The sequence below is a fragment of the Symphodus melops genome (assembly GCF_947650265.1).
Source record: "Symphodus melops genome assembly, chromosome: 10".
Lineage (NCBI taxonomy): Eukaryota > Metazoa > Chordata > Actinopteri > Labriformes > Labridae > Symphodus > Symphodus melops.
This window is the reverse complement of record NC_136700.1, coordinates 13,778,992-13,799,132: the sequence shown is the minus strand read 5'-3', so window position 1 is coordinate 13,799,132 and position 20,141 is coordinate 13,778,992. Positions and strand designations below refer to the sequence as shown.

The 20,141-nt window shown below is 41.0% G+C and overlaps 1 protein-coding gene across 1 annotated transcript in view; it reads left to right on the top strand.

Annotated features, from left to right (window-relative positions):
* The window catches only part of dync2h1 (dynein cytoplasmic 2 heavy chain 1), a 187,472-nt gene that overhangs the window by 6,036 nt on the left and 161,295 nt on the right, over positions 1-20,141 (top strand). The window contains exons 12-40 of the mRNA XM_079353769.1: positions 939-1,063; positions 1,295-1,470; positions 1,729-1,924; positions 2,007-2,102; positions 2,365-2,526; positions 2,663-2,761; positions 2,939-3,078; positions 3,232-3,460; positions 4,669-4,796; positions 4,913-5,028; positions 5,177-5,304; positions 6,426-6,575; positions 6,704-6,909; positions 7,313-7,468; positions 8,635-8,749; positions 8,867-9,037; positions 9,440-9,598; positions 10,211-10,279; positions 10,410-10,564; positions 10,871-11,003; positions 11,120-11,237; positions 11,375-11,487; positions 11,617-11,730; positions 11,845-11,992; positions 14,029-14,234; positions 15,217-15,399; positions 15,541-15,723; positions 16,394-16,617; positions 16,886-17,001. Coding sequence (XP_079209895.1) covers positions 939-1,063; positions 1,295-1,470; positions 1,729-1,924; positions 2,007-2,102; positions 2,365-2,526; positions 2,663-2,761; positions 2,939-3,078; positions 3,232-3,460; positions 4,669-4,796; positions 4,913-5,028; positions 5,177-5,304; positions 6,426-6,575; positions 6,704-6,909; positions 7,313-7,468; positions 8,635-8,749; positions 8,867-9,037; positions 9,440-9,598; positions 10,211-10,279; positions 10,410-10,564; positions 10,871-11,003; positions 11,120-11,237; positions 11,375-11,487; positions 11,617-11,730; positions 11,845-11,992; positions 14,029-14,234; positions 15,217-15,399; positions 15,541-15,723; positions 16,394-16,617; positions 16,886-17,001 — 4,314 coding nt within the window. The remainder of the gene's footprint in view (positions 1-938; positions 1,064-1,294; positions 1,471-1,728; positions 1,925-2,006; positions 2,103-2,364; positions 2,527-2,662; positions 2,762-2,938; positions 3,079-3,231; positions 3,461-4,668; positions 4,797-4,912; positions 5,029-5,176; positions 5,305-6,425; positions 6,576-6,703; positions 6,910-7,312; positions 7,469-8,634; positions 8,750-8,866; positions 9,038-9,439; positions 9,599-10,210; positions 10,280-10,409; positions 10,565-10,870; positions 11,004-11,119; positions 11,238-11,374; positions 11,488-11,616; positions 11,731-11,844; positions 11,993-14,028; positions 14,235-15,216; positions 15,400-15,540; positions 15,724-16,393; positions 16,618-16,885; positions 17,002-20,141) is intronic.

Below are 20,141 nucleotides of genomic sequence, written 5' to 3'. Positions count from 1 at the left end.
ATATATATATATATATATATATATATATATATATATATATTATATATATATATATATATATATATATATATATATATATATATATATATATATATATATTATATATATAATGTATTATATATATATTATATAATATATATATATATCGACCGGTAAATCTTCGTTCCTACCCTCACCTATGGTCATGAGCTTTGGGTCATGACCGAAAGAACGAGATCTCGGATACAAGCGGCCGAAATGGGCTTCCTCCGTAGGGTGGCTGGGCGCACCCTTAGAGATAGGGTGAGGAGCTCGGTCACCAGGGAGGAGCTCGGAGTAGAGCCGTTACTCCTCCACATCGAGAGGAGTCAGTTGAGGTGGTTCGGGCATCTGGTCCGGATGCCCCCTGGACGCCTCCCTAGGGAGGTGTTCCGGGCATGTCCCTCCGGGAGGAGGCCTCGGGGTAGACCCAGGACACGCTGGAGAGACTATGTCTCTCGGCTGGCTTGGGAACGCCTTGGGGTCCCACCGGAAGAGCTGGAGGAGGTGTCTGGGGTGAGGGAAGTCTGGGTGTCTCTGCTTAGACTGCTGCCCCCGCGACCCGACCCCGGATAAGCGGTAGAAAATGGATGGATGGATGGATATATATATATTATATATATTATATATATATAATGTATTATATATATATTATAATATATATATATATATATATATATATATATATATATATATATATATATATTATATATATTATATATATATAATGTATTATATATATATTATATATATATAATGTATTATATATATATATATATATATAACCGTCATCCCCTCTGGGAATGGCAAATGTTGAAATCGATGTGTTGGATGGAGGAAGAGTCCGTTGTCACACATGATGGATTCTGAACTCGACTCCTCTATGCTTTTTTAAAAAATTTTTATTACTATTTTCTTAGGGCTGAAGATCGACTTTGAGAGTCGTTGCCATGGCGACCCCGGAGAAAAGTCGGGGCCACTTATTGGCAGAAATCTCCCTGAGGTGGTCAACAAAATCGTCTGGGTTCGCCAGCTCATACACAAGGTAACTTCATGAGTGTGTCATTGTGTCTCATGCACATTTACTTTTTACTGTGTATGACTAAATACCACATTGTATTTGGTACCAAGTGTCACAGTGTAGGTATCTTTAGTTTATTATAATGATTAAGAAAATAAGCATTTAATAGATAATTAGACAATGAATTCAAAATGAAAATCAATCAAATATTACATCACAAGTAATACATGATTTGTGCTTGTAATGTTCCATTAGGTGGAGGACTCTGTTCGGCTCGCTGAGGCACTGCTTTCAGACCTGGCTGCTTTCAAAGGGTTCCTGCATTTCTGTGATGACCTGCTGGAAGTTCTGAGAGGATATGAACAGGAACAATTTGAGGACTGGTCCAGAGATATACTGTCTGGACTGACTGACCCAAAGTCAGGGATCAGGTTAGAAATACTACTCGATATTCTTCCATACCAGAACAGTTCAGAGGGACACAGACTTTCACCATTATTGCCACCTCAGCACTATGGTCAATATATAGTAATTTAAAGGGGTTAGTTATCAATGTTAATGCATTTCTTTAATTAAAACTTTCCCATTTGTGAATGTACACTGCTATTTTCCACTGTGTGTTTCTTTAAATGTTCCACCTCCAGTACTAGTTGGAGTGGCTCTTACGTTCTCTACGTCTTTTGTTTTAGTCTACAGGCCAGTAACCGTGTGATGGACCTGGACCATGTGGACGGCAGGCTGAAGATCCAGTATTCAGACAGGCTGGTCAGTCTGCTCAGGGAGGTCAGGCAGCTCTCCGCCCTGGGCTTTCCCATCCCAGCCAAGATTCAACAGGCTGCTAATACTGCAGACAAATTCTACAGACAGGCCATTGTCCTGAAACAGGTCCGAGTGTTGGTCAACACATTTTTCATTTCTTTATTAATAGCTGAACCTCATAAGGTGACAAAGTGTTTCTGTGCCATAGGTGGCCCATTTCTACAACACCATTGACCAGCAGATGATTCCCTCTCAGAGACCGATGATGCTTGGTCTTGCCTTGGCCTTTGAACAGGTCATCAAGGTACCGAGCACTGCTGGGACTATCTATTTTCACTTGCTATGCCTTGCACTTTAAAGGGAACAAGGTTGTTATCGGTTATTGAGATTCATCATAAAAGTCAGTTGTTTTTTTTTAAACTCTTCTTGGAAAAGTGAACAAGGTGTGGTCCCCCCATATATGTTAAATCCAGAGACACATTTTTAAACAAACACTCCTGAAAGAGTTCTTCGAATTCATTTTGTATCTGTGAATAAATACATTAGTTCTGCTTTTCTCTTTTTAGAATCCTCGTTCTCTGTCAAAGGAAGCAGGTGGTAAACTACAGATCACTTGGGACAACCCCAAAGAATTAGAGGCCTACATCACCAAACTGCAGTCGGCTGCTGAGAAACTCTCGACTGAAAACAGGAAGCTACGCAAATGGCACACAGACTTTATTGACAAGGTTATAACAAGTAAACACATTAGTGACCTAATCAGTTTCATTTAAATGATTAAACACAGAGGCAGTGTGCACAGTCTGTAACGCATGTCTTGCTCTCGTTTGTATTTTTCTGGGAACGACTGGGCCCATCTCTCAGGTGGTGACACTGATGAATGTGGACTTACTGAGGCATCAGCAGCGTTGGAAGGATGGCCTTCAGGACCTCCGTACAGGCTTTGCCACTCTGGAGGCTCAGGTATTAGTTACAGTCAGAAGTATGGGTCTTTGCTGTTGACTTTGATGTCATTTCATTTCAGCATATTATTACTGACTCAATTATTTCTATATTCAGAATCATACACATGTGTACAATGAAGAAAGTTGAAAAGTCCTTGTTCTCCTCCTTAGAAAGTCAACGTGTGTTTGTGTACAGGGCTTTAGGTCTGATGATATGAAGGCGTGGCGTCAGCACTGGAACCATCAGCTCTTCAAGGCCCTTGAACATCAGTATCAGACAGGACTGGAAGCTCTCAACAAGAACCTGCCTGAAATACACATAGATCTCACTTTCAAGTGATTACACACACAGTTGTGTTTATCCTTTTCATAACCCATGTCTTGACGTTGTAGCTTTGTTTTCCTGTTCATCTTTTCTTGTGAGCGTTGGTTTAAGAAAAAAAACAAAAAACCCTTTAGTCTTTTCATATCTCTCCTTCTTGTGAACAGGCAGGGTCGTTTGCAGTTCCGTCCTCCATTTGAGGAGGTGCGAGCACGTTATTTCAAGGAAATGAAGCGGTTCATCTCCATCCCAAACCAGTTCAGAGGGGTCAGTGTGCAAGGAGAGGAGATGATCTTCAGCATCATGATTGACAGAAATGCCTCCGGGTTCCTCACTATCTTCAGCAAGGCTGAGGACCTTTTTAGCCGCCTGCAAGCTGTACAACACAAGTTCAAGGTACAGTACCTGGACCAACTGAGGAGATGCATCAAAACAGCACAGAGCCTTGAGAACACATGAGCATTCACAATAACTGATGTAAAATGTAAATGCAAATGTGTGAATGGCTGACAAACAGTCTTGCTTGTAATCTGTCAGTAGATACAGCCTACGACATTACCCTTACTTTTAAATGTCAATATAGATTTCAGTTTTAGCAGTCCTCGTTTCCTTTCCAGGAACGTACACTAAGTTCCAATCCAAATATAGCTCTACTGCTGTGACGTGCCCTGAACTACTTTACATACTTTAATTACATCTATTCGGACCTTAAAGGAGAATTCCCTGCGCTGTTAGACGGATTTAAAATAATATATCCACAAAATTACCAAAATTAATAAATATATGAAAATACATACTATCAACTTACTGATTTCAACCTATTTCATACTTCTAGATTAGAGATTAGACACATAAACAGCCAATGACCCCTCGACCTTGGCCAAGTCACAGACAGTAACACATCAGCTAAGCTCTAGTGACGAGCACAAAACTCTCGTCTCAGGCAACCCTACATGACGAAAGACTTTCAAATGCACCCAAGCAAGAAAACTACAGTGTAGATCGCATTCAATATTACACTACATCCCATTGCGATTTATTATCAGATAGAGAGCATTCCTAATGCTGGATGTTGTTCAGGCAGGATGTGACTATACCAAATTCATTTATTCCATTAATTGACGTTCTGTGGAATGCATACTTTTCTCTGACTCTACCATGATTAGAATCTGGCCTCAGAGGTCAGACTTGAAAATGACAGAGTAGTTGCTTAATTGCATAAATGCTCATAGATTAATGGTTTTATTTTTAGATTTACTCAATGAAGGGTTACATTGAGTCATTTGTTTGCTGTTTGCTTTAAAGGACTTATTAGATACAGACATAGATACACTTGCTTTACTTCTCCTTTTTTAATTTAAAGGCTCTTTCGTTATTACAGTCAGTAGTTTCCCCCCCTCATACTCCCACGATCGGTGGGGGGGGGGGGGGGGGGGGGGGGGAGTGGGGGGAAACCCCTTAGCCAGACTTCTGGCTAAAGGGTATCCTCTCTAGCTTTGTGTGAATTTGGCCATGCATGGTTAGTTTTTTCACCTTTGACACAAAAATTAAGGAAATGTGCTCTGTGACAAACCGCTGTGACCTTCTGTTTGTGTATGTTGTAGGCGTGGGTGGTGCTTGGCCAGGTTGATTTAGAGAACTTAGTGGAGAAGCATCTGAGCTCTGTTCAAGACTGGGAGAGAAACTTCAAAGCTCTGAAAGCCAGAGGGAAGGAGTCGGAACGTCTGCCTAGGTACATGTACAGTTCTGACGGAAACATGACTCATGTTAATAAAACTCAAATACTGAAGAAAAAAAAGAAATCTGAAGAAATTTCTGACACTTATCCTGTGCTTCTCTCTGTGTCAGTCAGGAGAAGGTAGACTGTATCATAGTCAACTGTGAGCCGGTAAAAGCCGTCATTGATGACCTGATCCAGAGACTGTTTGACATTCTGCTCTCATCACTCAGAAAGTCTATACAAGGTAAACACAGACAGCTCCCCTTATTTTACTTTCGTTTTTGTTTTTGGTTTATGTTCTGATGTCATAATTTCGTCCCCATTGTTTTCAAATTCCATTTCCTTTTCTGTTTCATTATCTATGAGTTTGTTTCCTTCTCTTTTGTGTTCAGGGCACACACAGGCCATAGACAGTTTTGTTTCAGAGTCAATGACCATCTTGTCCGTTCGCCCAGAGAGCATGGAGGAGATTGGCACAGCCAGGGGCAAATATACACGGATATTGTCCCGCAAACCTGAAGTAAGGCAAAATGTCAAAATGTTCAGGTACTGTGTGGATTCCCTTTTGATTTGAACTACCCGAACGATGACTGGAGTCCACTCAACAACTTTTTCCTTTTGTCTCCTTTTATTTTGAAAGGTTCGGACTTTGAGTTTGTGTTCAACAGTTTCCCCTCAGCCATAAGCTTCAGCTAATTAGCTCAAGTGAATTTTCAGCAGCTTGTGTCTTTAAAATAAACCCTTGAAATAAAAGAAAGAGAAAAACAACATTTACACACATGCTTCATACAAACAACAAGCAACTTAACTCTCAGCTTTAAAGATGGAGAATGAAACAGATTAATCAGAATCAACACTCACACAAGTGAGAAAGGACAATACATCTCATATGATTTTTATGTAACAGTTATTTTTAGTGATTTATAAATGACTGTATATTATAAAACTGTTCATATACCTTGGAGGGGAGTTTTTCAGAAATTTAATTTTAGTAATTTTAATAATTTTCTCCATTGTCTTGAAAAACTCCATATTTTCCCTTGAAACAATTGGATAGACTTTTAAACCAACGACTCATTACAAGTGTTTAGCCTGAAGTAAGCATAGGGTCACTATTATTTCTTTGTATGGGAAAGTCTCACTTCAGTTGACGGAGTCGACCAGAGATAATGTCAGATATTATTTGTAGGATCTTTTTCCCAATAATGTAATCAAATGTCCAATTAATGAGCTTTATTACAACGTATCCCACCTACAGTGTGCAAACCTAACTTGAGAGTACAAATACTAGCAAACTCTAGCAAGGTTATTTAAGAATAATACTCAATTAGTTTGTTTTTAAATTCTATTTTTATTGTACTACTTCTTCCAGAATCAATTTTAGATCCCTTGAGTTCATCTTTTTGTTCATTTTTAACACAAGATATAAAATAAAGTCTCTGTTATTATGAACTATTGCTTGTTTTTCTTTCCATATAAACCATACAATATTTGGGACAATAACATGACATTACGTACGTAATCATGTTGAAAGTCTTATTTCTGATGTTGGATGATCAGCCATGTTTTAAAATTCTGTGAAGGATTGGCAAAATGTTTGACTGGACATGTGGATAAGCTGTCATGCATGCATGTGTATAGATCCTACCGGAGTTCCAGTATGCCGAGGAGAAGAACCGCTTGTTGCGAGCCGTGGCGGGGGCTGGCCTTGACTCACTGTCTTCTCTGAGGGCCAAATGGGACAAACTGGAACTTGTCATGGAGAGCCATCAGCTCATGGTTAAAGAACAGGTGAACAGGTCTTACAAACCAGACCACGTTTTACTTCATTGGAGAAACGTTCTTCTCAGATTTCTGTCTCTTTCTGTGTTTTTTTTGTTTGTTTTTTTTTTGCTCTCTCCTCCCTGCTCTTCCTTTAGGTGGAGGTGATGCGAAGCATTGCTGCTGGCCGGATCAATGGCTACAGGGCAGATTTGGAGCGCTTTAAAGCCCGCTGGGACCAGCTAAAGCCAAAGGATGAGATGCTTGAGACTGGGGATCATGCTGCCCTTCTTGAATGTCTCCAGACCATCAAGGACAAGCAACAAGAGTTCCAGGAGTTAGAGCTTGTGCGCAATAAACTTCTGTACGTTCTTTTGAATACTTTGAATTAATTGTGGGGGGGGTTTTTTCAGCTTTTTCAGAAAATACTGCCCATAGATAATTGTTAGTTCTTCTTTTCTCCTGCTAAGGGAACTCTAAACTAAATCTGATGTCATACAACTATAGCTGCTTGTTCACTCAGGTCTGACAAGGATTACTCACATTTTAAACGTTTGTCAGTCACAATGCAATGGGATGATATTCTTAAACAATCCGCCTTCTCCAACTACACTCAAACCGGGGTATCATGCAGAGCAGCCTCCCTGGATTAGAACTTCTTTAAGTTTCACTCTTGGAGTCTCATGTTCTATGACATGAGCAGACTTAGAGCCTTTACCCCTGGTGCTTCGGTAATAAAATCATTTCTCCTCTTTCGTTCTCCTCAGTGAGGATTGTGCCTATTTTGGCCTGGACGTCCCAGATTTCTCACTTGCAGAAGACACAAAAAGAGACATGGATGAGTACAGCCAGATGTGGAGTCTTTATGAGGAGTGGCAGCAGGGCTTCACAGAAAAGGCCCAGGAAGACTGGATAACATACAGGTAATGGGTTTGAATGAATGAAACCTTTATTGCCCCTCTGAGATTTTTTCTTGCACCGAGAGCATAAATCATCATACAAACCAACATTTAAAAGGCTAAAGCATCGCGTGGTTAAAGCAGGGATTTCAGTAACAAGTTAAATAAAGTGCAGAGTTCCGTGCTGTATAATCAGAGCTTATGAAGCAGCTGAAGGTTGTGTGCTAAAAAGTCCTCATCCTGGGCATTCTGTACCTGCGCCCTGAAGTCAAGAGTTCACACTGACCAAAGGGGGTGCAGAGGGTCAGCTGTGATCTTGATGGCTAAATTCAACGTGTACCGGTCTGTCAAGGAAGGAATGCTGCACTTTTGCTACCTGGTTATCTTGCTGTCTAGCTTAAGAACCTTGTCCAGTTTGTTCTTATGTTGTACGAACAATGCTCCTCCCAAACATTGAATACAAAAAGTCGACGCACTGTCAATAAAACTTTTGTAAAATAGTTTCGGCATGGTGTTGTCAACGTTAACATTTCCTCAAAAAATAGAGGCACTGTCGAGCCTTTGCAAATCTTGCATTTGTGTTCGTTTTCCATGCCAGTTTTTTATCAATGATTGTGCGAAGTCACTTCTATTTCTGTGTCCTTCATATATACAGAGGAGAGATGTGACTTCTAAAATCAGTATCTAAAATAAAGGAGTTATCAGAGCACCAGTGAGAGAAGTTTTCTGTCAGCTCTGTGGTTGGTCTCGTTGTCTTTTAAAAGACCAATCAGAGAAACATCATCTGCACAGATTTAAATACTTTACAGTTATACTGATGACTCGTGCAGTCATTGGTATATAAAGTGAACAACAAAGGTGAGAGGATGCACCCTTGTGGTACTCCAGTGTAAGTGCTAATTACTGAAGAGTTTTCACATGAACGACAACAAACTGTTGCCTTTCAGAAAGGAAGTTATGAATCCACCTAATGAGGGTGTGGTTAGCTCCCATACTTCACAGCTTCACAGCCAATAGTTCTGATTGAATAGTATTAAAGGCAGATGAAAAATCATCAAACAGTACGTAGGATGGTGGTTCATGTGCTGAGGTACATTTACAGCGACTATTGATGGAAACTGTTTTATTTTTCATACATCTGTGTTCAATTTTGTGTTAATATCTGTATTTTATTTCCACCCTTTTTTCAGGAGTAAGATCTATGTGTTTGAGGAGTTTCTGTTTACGTGGCAGGACAAGCTCAGGAAGCTGGAGCAGCCTACTGCCATGTCTGTAAAGCTGCAAGTGGAAGTGGACAAATACAAGGTAGAGCTGTTTTCCGAAGCGAGGCTTACTTTTTTTTTTTTTTTCGCGGATCACATTCTGTATCTTTGAACAGTTTTCACTCATTTCTTAAATCGTATTTTATGTCGGCACGTCTAGAACATGGTCCCAGTGCTGAAGTATGTGCGAGGGGAGCACTTGTCTCAGGACCACTGGTTGGACATGTTCCGTTTGCTTGGCCTTCCAAGAGGGACGACTTTAGAAAGACTCACCTTCAACGACCTTCTTGGTGTGGCAGATACCATCACTGAAAAGGCGTTGGAGCTCAAGGTATGGACACATAAACTCACACACATGCATAAACACACCGGCTTGAAGAACATGCTTTCATCTTTCCTCATATTCTACGCAGTCAACAGTTTTTGCTTTTAGAACATTAAAAAAAGGGGGCTTTATTTGGTTAACATAAAGAGGGACACTAGGGGGCGCCAGCAGGAAAGAAAATGATCAAGGAAAGCTTGTAACAATCAAGTCGAACTTCTCTGCTGTATGTTTTGACTTAACAGAATTATTCAGAAAATACACTTTGGGTCAAACTGTAATTTATCTGCATCTTCACAGTTTAACAGCTTAACTAATAATTAACAGGCCACTTGTGTATCGAAGGATGTGTTGTTGTGGATTTATGAAATGCTCAAAGAACAAAAGTTGTCTCTCCGTGTTTGCCATTAGGACCTGAACAGTCGTGCTCAGGCAGAAGTGACGATCAGAGAAGCGCTCAGGGAGCTGGATTTGTGGGGAGCTGCAGCTACTTTCAACCTGACTGAGTACACAGACAGCAGCAAGCGCACTCTCCACCTCATCAAGGACTGGAAGGATATTGTTAACCAGGTAGACACTCAACAAAAAAAAACAAAAAAACAACCCACACACAGATGGTCTTACCTCCTACATAAAAAAAACCCAACACAACACAAGATATCTAATGCCATGCAGAGTCAGGATTACTGTTTGACAGTCACTTATCCCTTATCAGTAATGTAAAATACATCTTTTTCTAAGGTTATAGTTTCATTGAACATTATTTCATGGAGCTGTTCTGCTAAATCAAGCAGAATTCTCAACAGTTTCTTTCAACCTGCTGTCAGGAAAATTAACAACCTGCGCTCCCTTTTCTGTCACACTGAGCAGTACCAGTATCAGGGGTGCTGCACTTTAGACACAAATAGATTGACTGTATGCTGCCTTTGTTATTTCTTCTATTTAATTGTTTCTTCTTTATATTATCTACTCTGTTTTTATTTTATTGCAATCGCTTTACCGTACTTTTAGAACTCCTAATTAATGTTAAGCTCCATTCAGCATTTTAATACAGCCGTTAAAATGTAAAGGCTCATTATTTTTATGATTTTACTTGAATAGGCACAAAGTACTTTGCAAATTAGCTCTGCGAAACAGAATGTAAGATTTACAAGGATTGGACCCGTCTCTGTTTCCCTCCAGGTGGGAGATAACCGCTGTCTGCTGCAGTCTCTGAAAGACTCCGCCTACTACCGCAGCTTTCAAGACAAGGTCAGACCCCGTCTTCAGTCACTAAAGACTTCTTCCTCCCCGCTCTCTTTTTCTTTCTCCCCATAATAAACATCGTTTAAACAAACTGTAATGTAATGAAGTAGCAACAACTCACATTTTGTGTGTTTAGGTCAGTTTGTGGGAAGTTCGTCTCTCAGACCTCGACGAGTATCTGTTAAGTTTGAACGCAATCCAGAGGCGCTGGGTTTATCTCGAGCCAATCTTTGGAAGAGGGGCATTACCGCGGGAGGAGGCCCGGTTCAAACGGGTCGATGAAGACTTCAGGTACTCCGTCGCATATGTAGAGCCCAGAGCAGGCTTTGTAAAAGACACACAATATACTTGTGCCCTGAGAAGAAGGACGAGCCCTCATTGATGAACCCCTCCCCACACATACACACATTATGACTTTGTCTCAATCTTTGTGTGAACTTTGACAAAGGTAATGAAAACGTTGACAACTCCGAGAAACTCCCAGTCTGAAGTCAAACGCTGTCCCTCAGATGAGAAAACTAAAGCTCCAAGTTTCAGGTTAAAGATGTTTGTGTTTGTTCATAATCAGCAACAAAACCCTTTGTACGTGTGTGACAGGTCTATTATGTCAGACATTCAGAGAGACAACCGAGTTGTTTCTCTGAGCTCGAGAGCCGGCATCAGAAACTCCCTGGTCACCATACTGGATCAGCTGCAGCGCTGCCAAAAATCACTCAATGAGTTCCTCGAGGTAAACCCTGTAAACTGTATTTTTTAATTTTTTTTCTGTATGCACAGATGAGATGTATAAAACAGCAGAATCGTGGTGCATCAGAACGGTTCTATTTGTCTGTCTGGTTGTCGTAGGAGAAGCGCTCTGCCTTCCCGAGATTCTATTTTATAGGAGATGATGATCTGTTAGAGATTCTTGGCCAGGCAACCAACCCCACCGTCATCCAGTCACACCTCAAGAAACTGTTTGCCGGTCAGAACCATCTGTTTTGCACTTTTCTGTATCCTGTGTCTATTACGCTTTTCTGTTCGAGACTCTTTTGACCTGCACGCCCTCTTCCTCTCTTTTCTGTTTCCGTCATAACTTGTTCTCTCTTATCACCTCTGCAGGTATCCACAGTGTTGTGTTTGATGAGCAGTGTCAGCACATTGTTGCCATGTGCTCTTTGGAGGGGGAAATAGTGCCACTGAGAAACCTTGTACGCATCTCAGGCCTGGTGGAGGTGAAGCTGCTGTTCAGAGTTCTGTGTGCATGTTTCTGTTCTGTATCTGTCCTGATAACAGAACATGTCATATTTAAGCTAGGCGTTTTGCGTGCATCTTTAACAGCTGTGTATGATCTGGTTTCCCAGGTGTGGCTCAGTGAGCTGTCTGTGGAGATGAAGGAGACTCTGAAGCATCTTCTCTATCAGTGTTTGGCAGCAGCGAAGAAAGGGAAGGTTGACCCTTCACGCTACCCATCCCAGGTAAAACACAAACTACATCGCAGATTGTTCCAGTCAGAACTTTTTTTTTTTCAATCACTCTAAAGCGTCTGCACGTTCTTATTATTATTATTATTTTTTTTTTTCCCGTCGTAGATTCTGTGTTTAGCTGAACAAATCCAGTTCACCGAGGACGTGGAACGAGCTCTGAAAGAGCAAAACATGCAGCAGCTGGAGACGGAGCTCTGTGCCAAATTAGAACACTACACGACAGTGGACACCAGCTCTGATCACGTCAACACAGGTACTTGTGTTTGTGATTAAGGGGAGACGTGTCTCATGCTTTTAATAAGTGAAGTCTGATCAAATTCAAAAAATGATATTTGTTGCTGAGAGGGTAGAATCACTTTGATCGTGAGACTATTTCAAAGCCAGACATATAAGATGATAGCAATGGTGCTCTACTGTTAGTCATGTTATTAGTCATTATATGCTGAGACAAACTTTATCGGTAGAATCCCTAATTATGCTCAAGACGACTCCTTTGCCCCTCTTAATTTCTAAATCAGAGTGTTCCTTTTCCCCTTTGAATGTTTTGGTTGTTCGCTGTGATTCCATTCTTGATCGTTTTAACCCCCACCGTCCTCATAAACAATTGCTCCTCGACTCTCGCTCTTTGTTCGCACTCTCCATCAAAGACCGAACTCTGATCAAAATCTTGGGCTGTATCTCATAACGGAGAGATTAGTGCCAGCGTCTGCTCCTGTGTGAATCACTTGGAGGCTGTTGAGACGCGAGAGGCTGCAGAGGGTCACTTTCCTTTAAAGCCGCGGATCCAGCAGCGACAGGCTAAGTTAATGACTTGCGACTCAGTGTGTGGCTACGTAAAGTACAAAAGAAGTTTCTATTTCAAGAGACTCAGGGTTTTAATGGATTAGTTCCAATCTTCACATTTCTGTTTGTGTCGTGGAAATCTTTTCAAAAGAAATTCTTATTCCACCTGTGCAAAATGTTCTTCATTAGTTTTCCTGATTATTTGCTTTTTTACCATACCGGTTATTCAGGCATGACAGCATAATGTATCCTATTACATTTGAAGATAATGTCTTATAATGAAAACCTTCACCATCCATGCTTTGCACCCATTCTCAAGGCTTACTGAAATGGACCAGGTAGGCGTAAGATGCTCCATGCTGGGAGAACTGATTTCAACAGCTCCAGTGATGGCAAGAGGGATAATCTTATTTCCCAGTCTAAATAAATGGACCATTAAAACCAGGCAGAATGTGGGAGCTTTTTTTTTTTTTTTTTCTGCTTTGGCACGGTGACGAGATAAGACGATAAACATTTGGGAAAGTCTTTTTTCAAGCTTCTGCGGCTCTGCTCTCATCCACTAAATGCAAGGCATCAAAACAGTGACCTAACACGTGATTTTTGCACCGACAACCACTAACAATATGACATCAGAACTTCGGAGATAGATGTGTGCAGATGATGGTTGTAATCCACAGAGAGGACGTAAGATTCCAAGATCGAAGCCTAACATTTCTACCGTGGATTGCTTTAAATGCATTTTTATGTCTGCGCCTCTTTTTGTAGTCAATAGTATAATTAGCTCAGCTCTGACACTTCTCTCTTCTCAAACTACAGATGGTGCTGGAGAAGTCGAGTATAATGGCTTTCTGACAAATTACTAGCAATAATTATGTTTCCAATTTGCCTGAAATGTCTGCTTTTTGAACAGTTACTGAAGCTGAGCCGGAGAATGTTTGTTGGTAATATTAGCTTTCCAAAGTATCTGTGGGAGGAATGGTTTGTTTAGTGAGTGAAACCATGTATTCCTCTTACTGATCACTTCTCTGCAACAGCATTACAAAATGCTGCAACTGACAAAACAACGGGTTTCATGGAAATATAAAAGCTTTTTCTTTTTTGTGTCTTCTTACAATACGAGCCCACCATCTCTCCACAGCAAACACAAACAACAATGGTTATATAATGACTTTATGCCACTTTTAAGGGAAACATTTTTTTTTTTAGGTTCATTATAGGATGATATATCGCACGCACGTTTAGTGTAATTTATCCTAATAAAGGAGAGGATGACATTGCTGGTAACTGCTTGTGTTTTTTTTTTCTTCTCCAGCTGGACTGTAAAGCTGCAAAAATACAGCAGTGTGTATTTCAAACCTGCATCAGGGTTTCCCCCATGTTTTGTCTTACTTCTTTCTTTTTCCCCCCAACAATTAACACATTGTTGGAAACGTTTTAGTAAGTGACCAAATGGATCCTTTTGTCAAACTCCTGCTTTCCTTATGCTCTGCATGTTTCCCTGTACAGAATCGAGCGTCCTGCAGCTGAAACTGAAGGCTCTGATCTTAGACATCGTCCACAATATCAGCGTGGTGAAGCAACTTAACCATGCCGGTGTGAACAGCTCTGACGCCTGGGCCTGGAAGAAGCAGCTCCGCTTCTACATGGGACCAGACAAATGCTGCCTAATACAGATGGTGGATGCACAGTTCAACTACACGTATGAATACCAGGTGTGTTTGCCAGTAGACTAAAAAAGGATTCTCTTCTCTATTTTCTTGAGCAGTCTAAAAACAATGTTTTGCATTGGGTAGTAAACATTTGTCAAAGACTCTTTTTTTTATTTTTTTATATAACGTTCAAAATGTTGGAATCAAGTCATAACTAATGTTGTGAATGAATTACCTGAATTAGATCATTGTATTACAGACAGTCTATTTCATTGTCTCACTTGTAAACGATTCTACCAGCTGTTATCCTTCCCACACAATCCAACACTCTTCCTGCATCACATCGTTTCTTACTGCAGTCCTTAGAAATTAAAGATTTGGAAGTGCCCATTCAGGCAGTTTGCTTTGCCAAACTCTAAGAACTAACACCGACGACACATGCTATAGTCACTTGTTGTGTCACATAAGAATCTCATGCTGTAGTATCAGGCATCAGAACAGTTCATCAATCCCTGCTTTAACCCAATAACAGCTGAGGTTTAGATATTAAGTGTGGGTTTGAAAACAGATCTGTCATAATTCTCAAATAACCTGAGAGGATCTGTTCTCTTTGAACTGTGTTTATTGTGTACGGTAATCAATGCTGTGAGAGATTCCCTTCTTGTTTCATGTCTCATGTAAGTTATACTGTTCTCGGCATGAAATTGAACTTCTTTTTCCAGCCTTTTGGGGCACTGTTCATGCACATTTAAAGAGCTTCCCCCTCTGTAGTTCCTTTTATAAAAAACAAGCTGTACTCAGTCTGGCTCATTTACATTTTCTTTGCCTGTCTTTTGCTTGTTGTTCATACTTTCCTTTCTTAATCCATCATCTTGTCTATTTGAATTAATTCTTTGCTTGGCCCTTCCACCCCTAATGTCCTCCCTCTCCACCGGACCTTCACTCCAAATATCTAAACTTCTGTCTGGTCCCCTCGCTGTGTGTCCGTCACTTTTTGTCCGTCACTTTTTTTTTTTTTTCTACATTCTACCTCTTTGTGTCCAAGGGGAATGCTGCTAAGCTGGTGCACACTCCACTGACTGATAAGTGCTACCTGACTCTGACCCAGGCCATGAAGATTGGGCTTGGGGGGAACCCTTATGGGCCCGCTGGCACAGGCAAGACCGAGTCGGTCAAAGCCATGGGGGGACTGTTCGGACGTCAAGTATTGGTGTTCAACTGTGATGAGGTATGAAGAGCCTTCCAGAGAGACAGTGTTAAGGTTTAACATGTCATGTTAGTTATTATGAAAATCGAGTTCACACAAGACTGGTATTATGATCAAATAAAAAGCTCTCTTTCTTGAGTTTGCACCCGTCTCTTTTTCCAGGGTATCGACGTGAAGTCAATGGGACGGATCTTTGTGGGCTTGGTGAAGTGTGGAGCCTGGGGCTGCTTTGATGAGTTCAATCGTTTAGAGGAGGCAGTCTTGTCGGCAGTTTCCATGCAGATTCAGGCCATTCAAGACTCCCTTAAACATCACAAGAACACATGTGAACTTCTTGGAAAGGAGGTCAGAAAAACAAGAACACATACATATGTAAATATCCCTGAAAGTGGGGTAGGGCAACGTTAACAAACACGAAGTGTTAACCTCGATTTTTAAAGAATGCAATGAGATATGTTTCAGAGCTACATTTTATAAAAAACATTACATTTTGGTCAAGAACAAGTTCATGGGAGAGACATGGGGAGGGAGGGCCTTTTCAAAGGTTTTCTTATCAATTATTCTGCAACTAGCTCGTTAGCGTTAGCTTTTGTCGGACGCTCCACATGTGGAGTTCAAACTTTGAACAATCCTGGGACGAGTGCAAACGAGTGCAGATTTTTCTCTCTTTTTTCCTCAAGGATTTCATTTATTGATTGTAATTATGTGGAGACAATAAAAAAAGAAGCATCAAATATAAATTCCCTACACTACTTAAACTTTGTTTTTGTCTTTTTGTACCTTTCTAAAGTGCTTGTAATTACACACATTAGAAGTTGAACCTTCAAACTTCAGTCCTTGCCTTTCTGTCTTTTCAGTCCGCTCAATGAATTGTTCAGTTATGTGTTCATCCGTTTTCAAAGACTCGGTTGGGTCATTAATCATCAAAAATCAATCAAACTGCATTCATCCTAGAATAAAAAACCCAGACTATTGAGAATCATTTTTCTTCTTTTTTTCTTTTTTCATCCTCAAGGTGGAATTGGACCCGAACTCTGGGGTTTTCATCACGTTGAACCCAGCAGGAAAAGGCTATGGAGGCAGACAGAAGCTCCCAGATAACCTAAAGCAGCTTTTCAGGCCTGTTGCCATGAGCAGGCCAGACAACGAGCTCATTGCCGAGGTCATCCTCTACTCTGAGGGCTTCAAAAACGGAGAAATATTAGGCAGAAAACTGGTTGCAATCTTCAACTTGGCCAGGTGTGTCGAAGATTCTTGGAATGAGGTTATAGGAGATACATTTGTGTTAAACTTCTCACTTATTATAAAGTAACTGATTTGGTCTGTGTGGTCCCAGAGGTGCGGCTGAATTTATTTCAAACTCTCTATAGTACCACAACACTCTGTACCCATCTGTTTATTTTGTGGATGACGGATACTTACCTACCCATTAGCACCACAACCAGCTCAGCAGTCAGTTCAGAGTGGGAGAGTATGTGTGAAAATGTGCCTTTATCTGTGTGTCCAGGGAGCTGTTGACCCCCCAGCAGCACTATGACTGGGGTTTGCGTGCTCTGAAGACGGTGCTGAAGGCCTGTGGAAGTCTTCTCCAGCAGCAGAGAAGGAGTCATGACAAGGACAAGAGTAAGAACCCCTCTGGCTTTTTTTCATTTTTTATTTTTATGCGACAACATTTCTCAGAGGCATTTTGACTTTTCCAATAGTGAAGGGTCAGAAGAAAGTTTCGAGAATGTGGGAGCTCCTTTGGCCCTCACCTCTAGACATATTTATTTCTGTCAAAAGAACACAGAACCACGAGATGTCAGAGAAACCAAACTGCACAACCGAACACATGCAGACATCCATTCTTGGAGGGGGTGTGTGACAAATGTGACTACTGCAGCACGAGAATGTGGATCAGTGATCAGTTCTGAAAAACTGGAGCTGCAGAACAACAGAATTATAAGGCGGATACGGACATTTATATTTCTGATAAAACAAGAATGTCTTGCAATGTTTGGCCTGTACGTTTTGTTCCGACATAAACATACCAAATAAACTATAATGTTTGTGTCTCATGTAAGTGATACAGGTAGTGTATGGGACACTTTTAAATGTCCCTCTGCTGAACAAACTATTCAATAGGGAATCTTCTTATCAATAGGATTAAAGGTAGATCATCCATACAACAATTTCTTGTTCTCTTATTGGCCAATATACAAGTACTGTCGCTGATTTCAAGTATTGTGACATCCGCCAGCTTTGCTGCAGCAGCTTTAAACGAACCAAAGTTCTTCTGAAGTTTATTCTTTTAAAAGAGAAAAAAACACAGAGCAGCGCACAGTCAGTATGAGCAATCATTCCACACAACCCGTTGGGCCTCAGTCACCCATATCCTCGTACGTTGAAAGCGCATGCTCGTTGTACCCAGCTGCTGGGTGCTCAGAATAAGGTTGCGGAGATGCCTAACGGAGAAGAAAGTTGATCAGTTGTGAATCGGAGGGAAGTGCTGCATCAAACACGCTGTTGAATTCATCAGCGTGAGCGGTGGAACACCAAAAAGACACACGGGATGCAGTAAACATAATATATGTACTGTATGTGATCGTGCCATGTGTCTGTGTTTTATATTAAGAACCGCTTGGATTAGTGTGCTCATGTACATATTTGTTCCATATTTATTATAAAACAAAAGATTGTAATGTCTTTAATATTATAGCTGTAGCCTGTCAGCACTAAAATGCGCTTAAGAGTGCTCTGGGGTCACTGTTCGTAAACTCTTTTCGTTCTTAACAACAAATCCTACAAAAGAAAACGGCGATGAATCCTAGAATCTTCTTCAAGCGTTTGTAAGTAAGATTTAAGAACAACTATGTTCCCAAGAACGATGAGTGAAAGAGGTTTAAGATTGATCTGACTGTCTGAGTGAGCACAGTCACCTGCGAAATACAACAACAACAAAAAAAAAAGAACTCCGTTGATTGAAAAGATCTTAAAATAAGAGAAGTAACTCATCCGTTTAGATTTGTTTTCCCTCGAAGCTTCGTCAGACATCAGTGAGTGACGTCACTGAGACGACATGCGTGTCGAAGATCCGCCGTCGAGTTGCCTCCGAAAGTGATTCAGCTTAATGATACCTAAGTATGTTGACAGCCGACCGCTTTAACTTTTTTCAGTGGAACTAAAGTTGTCATATTTAATGATAACTTCAAAGTCATTACTGATTCTCTTCTCATTCGTTTGTTTAACTCCGAACATTCAGCTCAGTGGTTCAGAAACATCATTATTTCTTCAATTAAAAAGATTGTTGCACACCTGATTCTACTGACTGCTTACCGCCTGATAACAAATACATACACCCCAGTTGTAGAATACTTGTTACCATTGTGCCATACTGATGAAACACTGCGGAGAGACAAAAGCTCGTTCTTGGTGATAAATGTTCGACGTCCCCATACGATCGTTTCCATCCATAAGTCATTTTCACATCGTCATCCGTCGAACTGCTTGTCTTATATCTAAGCAGCTAATCAGTCACCTACAGGGTTGTAAATGAACGGCTCTTATTTTGTTCTCCTTTTTATAGCAACATTTGGCTGAAAACTTTTTGGTCACTTGGTCAGACTGACCCCTGTGTGTGTCCCCTGAGAAGTGCTGAAAGTATTACCACGGATAGTAAGCTTTTTGTGCTGAGGGAGAGAAAAGCTGCAGAGCCGATGAAAGGATTAGAGGATAAGGTGCGAGTTTTTTTTTTTTTTTTTTTTTTCTTCGGAGATGCTTATCCTGTAGCCAACAGGGTCCCACAACAAAAATGTTTTGATAATCTACGTCTCTGTGTGTGGTTATCCCTTGGAGGCAGTTTGAGAGACACTTTGCATCAGGGTACTCAAACATAAAGAGGGTCTATTGACCAGGACTTTCTCTGAGGCACCTGCGGTTGTCCTTGCCCTCTTAATCTTCAAATGGATTCCCGTCGTCAGTTGACATTTCGCCCAAACTACGCTTCAAAACTTTTCTTCCCATGGGCTTCTCTGTACTTTTGTCCTTCTCCGTTTTCTTGTTTCCCAAACGGTTCTGTTTACCTCTTCGGTGCTGTTTTTTTTTTTTTCCTCACCTCCTTCTGACCTCTTGTTAGCTCTCTTTTCTAATAGCAGCCTGTCAAAGACGCTCTCGTCCCACACGTTCTCACCGCTCCCCCTGTTTCTCAATGAATCCCTCCCCCTTCATGTTGCTGCTTTTTAATACCCACCAGTGTCTTCTGCCCCCTCTGAATTTTCCTGAGGCCACCCGTCTCTCTCTCTCTCTCTCTTCAACCCTTCTGTCACCCACTTGCCCTTTATTTGACCAACATACACAGACATGCACACACAACATGCAACGCCTGTCCTGGCAATAGGTCCCCAGAGTTTCCTTGTGTTCGCTTCTATCTATTGTCCAGCTGAGGGTTCTTACCTGTTATGAACAAAAAAAAAAAAAAAAAAAAAAACTTGTACAGCAGCAAGGGCTGCTGAGAACAAAATAACTGACTTCATCTTAAATCATGAACGGCTTTATCGATTCTCACCTTGAATAACAGGAACAAGGTCCAAAAGTGCATTCTGATTGTGCCTCCTGTCTTCTTTCACTCTCCTTTGTTCCTTAACCCCGGAAGCGTTTAAAGTAAGCGATTTGAAATCTCTTAAAGCGAAGTAGAGGCGGCTCGATGCTTCCTTTAGCTTAGGAAACACTGAACCATCCTTTATGGAAGGAGGAGAGAAAGTGCCGCCTCACATGTTACAATCTGT